General features: G+C 38.2%; 1 protein-coding gene across 5 annotated transcripts in view; it reads left to right on the top strand.

The window, feature by feature from the left end:
• LRFN2 (leucine rich repeat and fibronectin type III domain containing 2) overlaps positions 1-13,481 on the top strand; it is a 166,843-nt gene that overhangs the window by 140,807 nt on the left and 12,555 nt on the right. For 4 of the 5 annotated variants that reach the window (XM_064708917.1, XM_064708918.1, XM_064708921.1 and 1 more), the window contains one exon: positions 10,540-11,454. In XM_064708917.1, the coding sequence (XP_064564987.1) occupies positions 10,540-11,454 (915 nt within the window). Of the gene's footprint in view, positions 1-10,539; positions 13,301-13,481 lie in introns of those variants that run through there. The other variant, XM_064708922.1, reaches the window with a different exon arrangement.

The raw sequence follows: 13,481 nt of genomic DNA, 5'->3' as shown, positions 1-13,481 counted from the left end.
TTTGTCACTCTTCATGCAGTACACTTTCAGTCCAGGTTCAACTTTGAAAGAAGCAAGGTGTCTCTGGCTGATGAGCACTGCTTTTGTCTGATTTTGGTCTCACAAACTGACAGGATGTAACTGTGTTCTATCCTTTAGTAGAATATTCCGAAATTCAACATCTCCATGTCTTTCTAGGCTATCCAGTCTTTCTAGCCTTCCTTTTCCTTTGCTTTATGTGCAATACCCAGAAAATGACAAAATGTCCCACCTCTGCTTTAGGAAATGTCTTCATTACATATCTATGTTACTTTTTTCTTTTTTTAAATTTCTGCTTATTTTCTCACTAAGTAGATGATATTTTCTGATGATTAGTGATTTTTGCACGCCTTGTTCTTATTCTACATACGGAAAAAAATCCTGAATGTTACTCCAAAAGTCACCTTGAATCATTCTGTTTTTTCTTACCTTGTGTATGCTTCATGGAAATTTTTGCTCCAAAATATTTCCTCTCTCTTCCAGCTCAGAATCTAGAAGCTTGATGATTACTTTGCTTATATGTTTTTTAAAAAGTTTACTCAGTTTATAAGAAGCAAACAAATCCGTTTTACACAATAAAAAGTATTTCCAATGTTTGCTAATTAGGTAAAGGGTTTGGCAGAGAGATTCTCTAAACATAGGTGAACTATGTCTGTCTCTTTGGTGAGTTGGTAAATATTCCCTTAGTTCAATTTTCTAGAATTGGTGAAGGCAGTTCTCCCTTTCTCTCCCCTGGGAATTAAATGATCTTTTTCAATCATTGTGATAAGAGAGATACTTGAGATTCTGGTAGATAACCATTCCTTATCTCTTGAGAATATCCACAAGTTCAATCACTGAGGCAGGGGAAACACTTGAATGATATGTGTTTAAACTTTTTAAATAATGCATAAATTGTGCCTTAAACTAATGCTGAGACACTCTTCTGTACAAACTGATATATCAGTGTATACAAAGTTTCTATGGGTGGTGATGCCCATTTCTTTTCATTTCATTTAATTTCATTTTCTTTTGGTAGGAATATTAGAATAGTCTTGTCAGCTGTTGGCTGACTCCACACTTCCCTTACCAGTGCACAAAGATTTTTTTGACAGAAGAACTTCAAGCAGCATGTTGAAGTTTGCTTTGGCCAGTCAATTACAAAAAATGGGCAAACATAACTTCAGGCACTTCCTGGGTTTTTTGTCATTCTGGCATGACCTTCTGGACATAAAATTATCCTGTGTGGAAGAACACCAAGTTTTTATAGGAAATGTGAATTTCAACCTGGCATAAATGCTATGAGCTGCAAGCAGGGACAAAATTGCTAGTAAGCCACTGAGGATCCTGTTCATGTCAGCTCACATGAGCTCTTGCAGAAAAAGGGGGTGGGTTAACCACTATAGGATCCCTTCATTATAATTTACACAGATCTCACTGCCTGGAAATAAGTGGAAAATCCCACTTGTAACTCTCAAGAAAGGACAGCATATGGCTGAATCTGACAGCTGTTCTGCCAGGAAAATAGCAGATTCCCTTTTCCAAATTAATTTCGTTTGAGTTTCTAAACGTGCTCATTACTTCTGATGTTGCTCCCTTCTGGTAACCTCTGCTGGCATGGAAGGATGACCTTTTCTGAGGTAACTGTCCAACACTGCAAAAAAGAATTCAGAATTACTTCAGTCAGAGAGAATAACCATGACCCTTCAGCCTAATGTATGAGCCATTTGTCTATAAAAACCTGGGAAAAGTGTGTCCCAGGTCCAAAATTCTGCTTAATGTCTTGAATACCCCTTTCATGGAAAACTTTTACCTTTCCCCATCTTTAGAAACACGGTGGTTGTAATATATTGCTTCCACTGCCAGTTGCTAACTTTATATACTGTTGAGTAATCTGAAATATTCTGTCTGACTCTTTGAAACATTGCTGTGAATTATGAGAACTTCCTAACTCTACATTTACGTGTGGCTACAGAGTGAATTCATTAGTGTGCCTCTGCATTGTTTCCATAAATATTTCAGCTTCATGTTTACTAACAGAAATATTGTGTGGGCTTTCAATTACTCTGCTAATGAGCTTAAATATGTTTTAGTTGGATTTGAATTAGTGTGAGGAACTTTTTTTCTGAGGCAGTTAGTATAATGAGGTGAAAGGTGTTCTGTGTGCTGCTGAATAGCTTGGGTGTGACTGGATTAATCTTTAGTGCTGACAAGGCTTCCTAGAGTGTATCTGATTTCCTTCTAAAGATAAAATTGAAAGCTAAGGGCACTAAATTTTTGCTTCTGTCGTATTCACATGAAAGAAGTTATAGCACAGATCAGGGACCCTGAAAGTCTAATTTTGTGTTGTCATAGAACATGAACCAAAATGAGATTGTCCCAGAGTAGCAGCTTGCACCTGAACAGCTGAACTGAGCACCTTCATTGATTCAAAGGATCAGAAGATGTTTCTGATGATCTTCATCCAAGTGCCTCACCAATTGAGCCTGAGTGTGGTTTGCAAGAATTTTGTTGAGAATTATAAAGGGAAGAGAGCAATGGCAATGGAGGGGAGCAGAATACCTTGTACTATGGTTCCCCTTCCTCAGCCTTGTGAAATAATGTCCCCTAAAGGCCTACACTTTCCTCTGTCACTTGATAAATTACTCCAAAGTGCCCCCAGGGGACATTATTCAGCAGCCTATCAAAAATTTTTATATTCTCTGAGCCAATTGTTTAAAGATTGGGTTGTTTTGCTTTTTTTTTTTTTACTTTGCCTTATAGCACAAGGCATATATTTAATATCAGTATCTCTCTGGCTCACCATCTTCTGACAGGCATATCAATTGCTTTTGTCTCTCCCTTCTCTTCCCCAACTCCAACCCCACTTTTCCAAAAGAGCAGGAAAGAACCTAAGCAAATTAGGAAATAATAATTAAATTATATGTGCTTTGTGTTTTATTTGACAAGACAGATTCTCTGAAGGGCAGCTGGATGAATGAGTGATGAGAAGATAAGTTTCAGAAAAGCAAGAAGGGATTTGTGTTTAATAATAAATGTTCCGTCTGAAGGCAAATTTATGATTGCATATCATAAAACCTCCCAAAACTAATAAAATAAAAATGCAAGAAATTATTCATGCTGGGTTGATTTAGTGTTTACTGAAAATGTCTGGCTACCTCCTGGTATTATCTGACATTTCCTTATGTTGACATGACTGACAGAGGAATTATACCCTGTTGCTAATACTAACAAACATCTCTTATCCCAGGACACCAGAAATAAAACTGTCATTTTTCCAAGATGCAGGTCACAATAGGTCTCTGTCTTTCCCAGATTCTAAATTAAAAAATCTTGAATCAGATGCCAAAAGAGCAATCTCACACAGAAACATACTTGGTACTTTTTACCTAGATTTTTGGTTTTTTAATTCCTGAGGCCTTAGGATGATCTGAAGACACATATTCAAGGATTTCCTTTGACATCTAAAGGGTCAGAAATTAATCTCTGTTTTTAGCTTACCTAATTTTTAATAACGTTTTAGACTCTATTTTCATTCCATCACTACAAAAACTGGGTCTTTCCAGGAAAATAATACAGAAGAAAATTAAACCAGTATATCCCATAAAACTTTCAAGCAAATCACAAAAGTTGGCAGCCAAGAAGAATGCTAAGTGTGCAACTCAAATTTGTCAATTGCCTGCTCTTGCTCCCAGGCAATACATCATGTGTGACATTTTCACTTCAGTTTAGATCCTTTTACTCTTCCTCTGATCTTTTTCTCCTGATTTCTTAATCTCTGTCCACCATCTGAGGTCTTTTCACTTCACTATCTTTAAAATTGTCTCGGCTTTGCTGAAAGATCTTCACATTCTTACATGATTTTAGTCAATCTTCCTCCACTATGTCCCCACTGATATTTTCCCTCTCCCCTTTCTCTACCAGCCTAATTCTATCCTACTGAGATTGCAGGGGGACACTCTACCTCAAATGCAGGACTCTCTCAGACACTTCTACAACACTCAATGGCAAATTACCTGGAATATTTTCCTTTTTTTTGTCCTCCAGAAAAAACATATGAAACTGGACTGAAGGAAAAACAAAACGAAACCAAAAAATATCTTAAAATAGGGGACAAACTTATTAATGAAAAAAAAGATGATTTTTGGCATTAAATTTTCCCTGAAAAATGATTTTTTTTTTTCATATTCCAGTGTTTTACTTTTCTGGATTGATTTCTAGTTCTTAGAGTAGTATTTTAGACTTAAGTGAAAGCAACTTTATCTAAGAGGAAGTTCAGCAGTGCACAGTGAGACTGGTATTTTCACAGTAAGGCTTTATTATACAGAAAAGATAGTGTGCTAACTAACTGGGATATAATTTTACAAAACAACTGCTATTTCACCCTTGCACTGTTCTTTCTCTTTCTTTTCCCCTCCTCATCACAAATTATAACAAATAATGACATCATTGGTTAGCAGTTGCTCCATAATTGTTGTATAGTCTACAATAGCTACAAAATACCCAAGGAGCTGAGCTTTTTAAACCTTTTTTTGCACCTTTTCCTGATACAGTATTTAATAAATTAGCACGACTCTATTTTGAAGTCCTAGCATTCATTCCAGAAGGAGAAATTGTATACAGATAGTATATAGTCCCAGATGATAAAAAAAAAAATGTGCATAGGTAGTATATAGTCCTGGAAAAAGAAAAAGAAAAAGAAAAAGAAAAAGAAAAAGAAAAAGAAAAAGAAAAAGAAAAAAGAAAGAAAAAAAGAAAAAGAAAAGAAAAAGAAAAAGAAAAAGAAAAAGAAAAAGAAAAAGAAAAAAGAAAAAGAAAAAGAAAAAGAAGAAAAAGAAAAAGAAAAAGAAAAAGAAAAAGAAAAAAAAAAAAAAAGAAAAAGAAAAAAAAAAAAAAAAAGAAAAAAAAAAAAAAAAAAAAAAAAGAAAAAAAAAAAAAAAAAGAAAAAAAAAGAAAAAGAAAAAGAAAAAGAAAAAGAAAAAGAAAAAGAAAAAGAAAAAGAAGAAAAAGAAAAAGAAAAAAAAGAAAAAGAAAAAAGAAAAAAGAAAAGAAAAAGAGAGGAGAGGAGAGGAGAGGAGAGGAGAGGAGAGGAGAGGAGAGGAGAGGAGAGGAGAGGAGAGGAGAGGAGAGGAGAGGAGAGGAGAGGAGAGGAGAGGGGGAAAAGAGAAAAGAGAGAAAAGAAAAAAAGAAAAGAAAAGAAAAGAAAAGAAAAGAAAAGAAAAGAAAAGAAAAGAAAAGAAAAGAAAAGAAAAGAAAAGAAAAGAAAAGAAAAGAAAAGAAAAGAAAAGAAAAGAAAAGAAAAGAAAAGAAAAGAAAAGAAAAGAAAAGAAAAGAAAAGAGAAAAGGGACTATGAGAAAAGCAGCATAGTCTAGTTATTATAGAACTGAGTCTTGGAAGTTGCAAGTACGTTCCCAAAGGAATTGCCTTGACAGGTCCCTGCAAGTTCTGTGATTAAAGCAGTTTTAGACTAAAACTAGATGGTATCATATCCCTCTTTTAATGGAGAAGAGGAAGAGAATTGCCTAGCCAATTAACCTAATCTGGGTTTTGTCTAATTTGTCTGTTTTTCATAACCACAGTGTTAACCAGCAGTTCAGTCCTGCTAATCCCCAGTGCTACACAAAAGAAAAGAACCATTTGTATATTACAGTGTAATCACAATATCTACTAATTTCCTTCGATACACTACAGGCCTCTTTTGAAAGAAGATTGCTGGCATTATCCCCATTTTATAAATGAGGAGCCTTAGAGTACAGCAAAATGATTTCTCAGGAACTGAGAGTTACTGATAAAGTGGAGCCTGATATCAGTGAAGCTGATAAAGGAAGAATAAAACTCAGTTATCCTAAATTCTCAGCACAGTTCACTCTCTGCAAGCTTCAGTGCTCACTTGCATCTGGGATTATGACAGAAGTCTGCAGCAAACCTTTCTCCCCTTCATTTCTAACTAATTTATTTTCTAATTTTCTTAATATCACCACATACCAAAGTGAATAATTACAAAATTGCTTGCTTTCTGTATGTTGTGTCCACAAGGACATAACAAGTTTAGTGGTGATACAAAATAAGATTGACTTCAAATAAGAGTTCTAGCACCCTTCTTCCCTTTTTTTAAAAAGTGTTTCATGGACTCATTTTGGTGCTTTCACAAAATGAGACAGAAGTCTCCATGGATTGAAGGGAATGGATTGTTTGAAAAAGCCCTGCAAACCTTCACGGCTTTATAGCTCTTCATCCTACAGTAACTCTCCAAGGAGCATCTGTCTACTGTTGTTCTATTTCAGACACTTATGCCATGCCCCAATCCTGGCCAGAAGTCTCCTCCTCTTCCAGCAACTAAAAGCTATTGTGCCAAAAGGTGAGAGAAGAGGGCTTTTTGCTGTAAATTAAGAGGGTCAGTTGGAAGACCCCTGTCCTCATTTCATTCCTTATAGAGGCAAGATTTTCAGAGAGGTCAGAACCTTGTTAATATATGAATACTTTTCTTTGGGATATTTCGACCTTCAGATAGGATTCAGAAGCTAGATTAAGAATCAGATAACAAAATCCTGGCAGGAATGTAGAGATTTGCCTGCTTCTCCTACTCCAAAGAGAATAAACCAAATGAGAAAGGCAGAAATTATTGTGTCTTATGTGTCTGGACAGTGAAATTTCCATAAGACTTTCAAATTGTGTCTTGACCTAGCTGGAACTAAAATTACACTTTCCCCTTTGACATATTTGTGTGTTAGTTTGCTTTCCCAGTCCTCATTGCTCCAGGACTCCTTAAACTGGATAGATTAAAACCTTTCACAATTTATAATCTGTAAGCAAGTCTCTCATTAGTTAATCTCCTCCTGCACTTAGCCAAGTGTCACTTTTTTTTTTTTTTTCCTGAAGAAAAGCTAGTATCAAGTTTAGATCTTTATTCCTCTTTTTTGATGGGAGGCATCTCTGCAAGGTCACCATGCCCTGAAGAGCAGGTGGACAATATCAAGCTTGTTGCTTCAAGATACCACAGCTGTTCAGTATGTTTGCTGAGGGCTCCCAGGTGAACACCAGGATCTTCTGAGTTCCAAAAGCTAACAGCTTTAAAAAGCTATTTTTGACCTCTAATGCACCAGGTCATTGCTATCCGAAACCAACTTTCTGTGTTTAGGTGATGAGTGGGCTGAACAAAGCCTTGCAAGATCTCTGCCTAAACCCATTTTTGTTGGCCCCTCTCTGGTTTACAGCAGCTCTGTGCTGTTGAGTCCCAGAGTTAAGGGCACAGTGGTCCATGATTAATGGCACTGGATGTATGGAGCAGCCATGAAGAGACACCCCCTCTGAGGCAGCAAAGCCAAGCCTGAAGTGGCATCTTGCAGCTACCTGTGTTGGGGACAATCAAAGAAAGAGTCATCACATTCCAAAATGAAAATGTGACTGCATCGATATGAGATGTGGGGAGCATTAAGAGATGTCATCCATCATATCTGACTGGCAGCATGTTTGGGTAGGGTAGCCCAAAGCATGGAGCCATGCCAAAGTACTCTTAAAATCTGGCAAGTTTAAGAGAACAAGATTGCCTTCCATGTAAGATAGAAAACTAAGTCTGAAATTAATTACTTAACTCCTAGTACTACTGAAATTGTTGCTATGCTTAGCTGTTTCTTAGCAGAATAATTTGAATATTTTAAAAGTGTATTTAAGGTTTATTTGCAGAAACAGCCAAAATTCTTTATTTAGATGTATATGGAGACTTGATTGCTTTTTCCTTAGTTGGGACTACAACTGCAATCTTTTAAAACACATTATTAGTCCCACTGTTGTCACAGATGTTAGTTCCAGAATTCATTGAATTTAGAAATTATTCTGTTTCTTCCAGGATTCATTGAATTTAGAAATGATCCTCGTTTCTAAGACGAGGTTTTTATTATAACACATTTCAACACAGTTAACCTGTCCAAGTTTTAGGACTAGTTATGGCCTCAATTCTGTGCATTCAAAAATGGAATGGCTATACACTTCTTGCCACTATTCACCACCTGCCAGTCCCTGAAATATTCTAGGCAGTTTCACTTCCTTGGAAGCTTGTGTGTTTGAAGAAAGCAAGTTGTAAATTATTTGGGCTATCAATGTTCACTGAAATTGGGCATAAGTGTGCGAGGCTGAACAACTCTATTTCTATTTTTATATGTTTGTTTGCTTTTTCAAAAGAGCCACAACCTTACCTGAGGCCAGACTGAAGGGTTGTGAGAAAGCCTACATGCAAAGATCACCCACCAGACACGTGCAAAGCTGTAAAGTGGGTAAACCCAGGTGTTTGCTGCTTGCTCGGAGACAGTGGAAATCTCTTGTCTCTGTGTTCCACCAGTGCAAAGCCAAAGGAGCCACTCTAACAGGTGGTGTTATAGTCCTGTTTTTCCAAGCGTTATGACCCAAGTACAAGACCCAGTTTGTGGGGCTGACTACTCTTTCTGCTAACAGTGCAACTTGTTTGCAATGAGGTTTTACAGTGAAATGGCTTCTTAATGACTTAACAACTGCAGAATTTTTTAAGTTTTGGTCTGGGATTGGTGGTGAAAAGTGGAGTATAGCACTACAGGAGGAGATAGGAAGCATTTGGTGAAACTAATAAAGGGTTTAAAATCAAATGTTTTATGATCAGTAGCATTCTGTTATTCCATATATCATCCTTGGTTTGTGCATATATACTTGAACAATTCAAGAAAGTGCAGTTTGCTACGAGCAGTGGTGTTCTATTCACAGAGCCACAGGAAGAGCAGAACAATTAGAAATAGCTAGAGACCAAATATTTCAACTTTTGGAAACTATTTTAGCAACAGTATCTGGAGTGTTTCATGAAGACTGCTTTATGACCTCTCAGCTCATTCTGAATAGCTCATCTGTATCTGTGTCAAACAGCTACATTAGGATGATAAATGTGCCCAGAATTTCAAATACAACATTGAGTAAACCTGCCAGATGATGTTTATATTCCAAGTGTCTCTCATCGATATTTCTTTTCCTTACAGAATTTTTTTTTCTGTGCTTGTTTGCTTTTTAAAAAGGAGCCACATCCTCGCCTGTGGCCAGACTGAAGGGTTGAGTAAGTGGAGTGAATGCATAAATGCAAAGATGATCAGAAAACCATCTTTGCAGTGCCTTGACATTGCTGCTTCTCTGTGCAGGTCTGTTCCCTCGCACTGCACAGAAGGGGCTCTGCAGAGCTGCAGTTTGTGCTGGCTCTGGCAATGATTTGAGGCTAAGGAAGCCTGGCTCTCCTGCAGGGAGTCTGCCTTGGTCCTGTGCCTGGGCCTTACCCTCCCAAACAGTCACACCAGCTCACTGTGTGCTCTGAGTGCCTGTATGGGCTCCCTTGTTGCTGATGCAAAAAACCTGCAGGTATAATGGGCTGGTAATGGGCTGGTTTAATTTCAGCTTTTTTCTCTCACCCAAGCCTGTAATGTGGCAGTAATGAGAAACACGCATAGGGTATCTCTCTGGTGTTATTCTTGACTGCCCACCAGGCACTAAATCTGGGATTCCCCACTCTGTTCCACTGATGTGCTACAATTTTCACTGGTTTGAAATGGGGGTAGACTACGTTCATTCCCATCTGCTAATTTTGAACGCTAGTGATGCTCTAATATTGCATGAGTTCAAATGACTGCCTAAGTGTTGTGGCAGCAAAGAACAACTTCCATAAATGTTCCAACTTGGAGCACAGCTTTGGCCCAGCTATTTGGTTTTTGGAAATAGATTTATACATGAGTAGAATTTTTTTTTTTTTATTTTAAAGAAACTTTATTTCCATACCTATATCTTCCTACCTCTCCTCACAGTTCCACAGCCCATACCGCCAATGCCAGCGTTCCCTTCTCACTCACACAGGGGAAGGTGGTTGCAGTGATAAATTTCTTGCAAAGATGATGATGGAAGCTGCATTTTTAGGAGATATTTCCCACAGTGGGGAGTAGGAGGATGAGGAAAGTAAGTGGGAGAGTGGAGAAAAAGAGAGAAATGGTTGCCTGCCTTTCATTCTCAGTCAATGAGAAAACTGAGTGTAGACCTTTGCCTTCACAAGGTAAGTAACCTGCCGATGTGAGACAGTAAATGTTCAGGCACCTGTGAAGGGATGTGACAACTGCCACACTGAGTCTCAGCAAGCACAAGGGTCATTTTCATACTCAGAAAGAACTGCTCTTTGTATGATTTTATTCTGAGTTATTTGTTCAAGTTTGAATATATTTCAGATTATGACAGATGCAAGTGAGGAGAAAAAGAATCCCCAGTTTAGTTTAGTCTACTTTTTCTTATTCCTTTTTTTGCACAGCTGAGAGCTGGCCCTCAAAACTTGCATGTCACTGAATGCTGAGATGTTGAATCCTCAGGAGCTGGGGAACTGGAATGACTGTTTGAATTTTATGGCTCTGAATTTATGGCTTCTCTCTGCCAGTACTAGGAACAGTTAATATCATGTTGTTCTAATCTCTGTTCTTTCTTTTACCTTTGTTCCAAGACTAACCAATTATTTTTTCTTTTTCTTTCTTTTTTTTTTTATTTTTTTTATTTTCAAGGATGATACCAGCTACAAACAAGGCCTTTGTTGTAACCAACCTTGTTTCTGGAACAGGCTATGACCTCTGCGTCCTGGCAATGTGGGATGACACGGCCACAACCCTTACTGCCACCAATATTGTGGGATGTGCCCAGTTCTTCACCAAAGAAGACTACCCTCAGTGCCAGTCGATGCACAGCCAGTTCCTGGGTGGGACCATGATTCTGATCATTGGAGGCATCATTGTGGCGACCCTATTGGTGTTCATTGTAATTCTCATGGTCCGCTATAAGGTCTGCAACAATTCCCAGGGCAAGATGTCTAATGTCAGCAACGTCTACTCACAGACAAATGGAGCACAACCAGTTCAGAACGGAGTCTTGCCCCAAGTCAATCCCAAAGTGGTGGTGAGAAATGAACTTATGGAGTTTAACTGCCAGTCTGCGCGGAGCAGCATCTCCTCTTCCTCCAGCTCTGCAAATAGCCGTGACTGTGACAACTACAGCCTCCAAAGTGAACAGGGCACATTGTCCAGCAAATGGAGGCCTCCTTCCCGGTCAAAACACAATATTGACCGGCTAATGGGAGCTTTTGCCTCCCTGGAACTGAAGTGTCAGAAAAAGGAGGAAGTGACAGACTCCAGAACTTCCACGGTGGCCCGCCACTCGGACAAAGAGCCACTGCTGGGCCAGTCAGAGTCCAAATTCCGCAGCTTCCTCATGTTGCCTCTGGAGGGCAAAACTAAACGTAGCCATTCTTTTGACATGGGGGACTTTGCCACATCTCAGTGTTGCACCTACCCAAAAAAGATAACAAACATTTGGACAAAGAGGAGCCTCTCGGTCAACGGCATGCTGTTGCAGTATGATGACAATGACCTAACAGGGGCCAAAGGGACTTTCGGGAGCTCAGAGTGGGTGATGGAAAGCACGGTGTAAATATCAGTGTCTCTCCCCTTCTCTTCTCCCCTCATGTGTTATAAGTGTGGTTTGCTTCAGGGCCGTGCAATTGGAAAGAGAGGGGAAGAAACATTTTCTGTTGTACTGGCCAAAAAGATAGGCAAGCAAGTTACAGGAATAGTAAAAGAAAAGGAGGGTCATGAAATGTGAATAGGCACCTATGGTACCATTCCTGTCTGGCCCCTACTAAACCATGCGTGAATGTTTCAAGGAATTTGCTAGTTGTATTTAGCATTGCTTTCCAAAAGTTACTCAGACTCCTGGTGAACCTTCACCCAAGATTAAACAAGGAGGATGAAAAGGGGTTTAACAGCAGAAATTTAATTTTACAGGGTTTCTTTTTACTTTCTTTCTTTGGTTTTGTTTTTGGTGGTTTTTATAATGGCACCTCTTTTTTTTTTTTTCCTTAACCACAGAAATACTCTTCTGTGGATATGACTGGTGCTAGGATATATCTGGTTGTCATTCCAAGGAATTTTCTCAAAAGTGCAGGCAGGGCACCCACAGGGGAAGATGAGAGTAAATTGTTTAGCATAATCTCATGGTCTTAACTGTGAAACTGTAACATCTGGGCAAACAATATTTGTTGTTGAATGGACTTTTGTTTGGTATTTAATTATTTCTCTTCTGTTTCGATTTGTTACTGCTTTTGAGTTCCTTTTTTTCCCACATGACAAGGTAACAAGGTATGTTTCCATGCACAATTTGATTTTGTTTTCAGCCTCATCAAATTCCCCATATGGAAAGGAGGATATGTACAAAGGTCAAATATCTAATGTACTGTATAACTCACTTCTAATACCATCCCTTTTTGTCCTAGGAAAAATTAAATCTAGGGATAAATTAAAAAAAAATCATCCTCTTATTAACATCTCCTTCATAATCTCTTCTTGTCAATGCTCAAGGCAGATTGCAGCAGATATTGATATCTCTAGGGATGTTGCTATAAAAGATGGGGAAAATAGTTATCAGGATACCCTAAAAAAGGATAAAGAAAAGGAAAAAAAAAAGTAGCTCCTGGGAGCTCTCCACGTTATGGATAGCAATGGCTTCTGGTAGGGGTCATGCTCTCACGCCACTAAAAGGAGAGCCTTGCACCCTACGGTGACAAAAGCTCCTTGTCAGTACGGTCACCATGACATGTCTTTACTGTATCAGTAACATCAGGAAAATTAAGTTTTTGTGTATTTCAGGGGATTGGTTATGTTCCAAATTAGCCACAGAAACTGAGTAAAATTTGAGTATCACTGAGGAGGGGGTGAGCCATGTCTCCCCTGCATTACATAAAGCCCTTCCCTAGTCTGGTGCACTCCTACTCCCCTGTCTCTCATCCTCAGGAAGATACTTGTAACAGGAGCTCTTCAGGGTTTGTAAACAGAATCTCAGATTGGTTTTTGGTGAGCATTGCTGTGGTTGTAGAAATACACATGGCCCATCCAGCAGAATTCATTTTCTTTACCAATTTTACTGTGATTTCTAGCATTCTGCTGGCTACTGCAACTGTCCTGTCATTTATTTATTTATTTGTTTGATCAGCTGTTGGGAACCATTCTGAAATTGCACATTGTTACTATGATTTTGTAAAAGAGGTGGAGAAAGTATGCAAGGCACAGAGAAAATAATACATGAAAAAACTCTATGTATATTTTTTTTAAAAAGTTCAGAGATATATTGTGACATGGCTGTGTACTTGATCTTGTATTCGTCATGTTTCCTACTTGGAGTTTTAGATAACAACATCCCTGTGATCAGAATATTTTTTTCCTTTATTTTCTTTCTCTTTTTTTTCTTTTGCTACAAAATGTACAGTAAAAAAACGTCCTTGGGAAAAAAAAAAGCCCCTGCTTTTCATTTATTTGTTATTCTGTGGTCTGCTTTGAAACCTAAGAAGTAATTATTTTTTAATTATCTTTAAAATTTAGACATTTGCTTTTTCTTTACCACAAACTGTCTTGGACTTCAGAATTTTAGGTATAAAGCAGGAATCAAGAAATACATACCT

This window comes from Zonotrichia leucophrys, chromosome 3 (genome assembly GCF_028769735.1).
Source record: "Zonotrichia leucophrys gambelii isolate GWCS_2022_RI chromosome 3, RI_Zleu_2.0, whole genome shotgun sequence".
Lineage (NCBI taxonomy): Eukaryota > Metazoa > Chordata > Aves > Passeriformes > Passerellidae > Zonotrichia > Zonotrichia leucophrys.
Note: the sequence above shows the minus strand (reverse complement) of the source record. Positions and strands in the feature narration are given on the sequence as shown.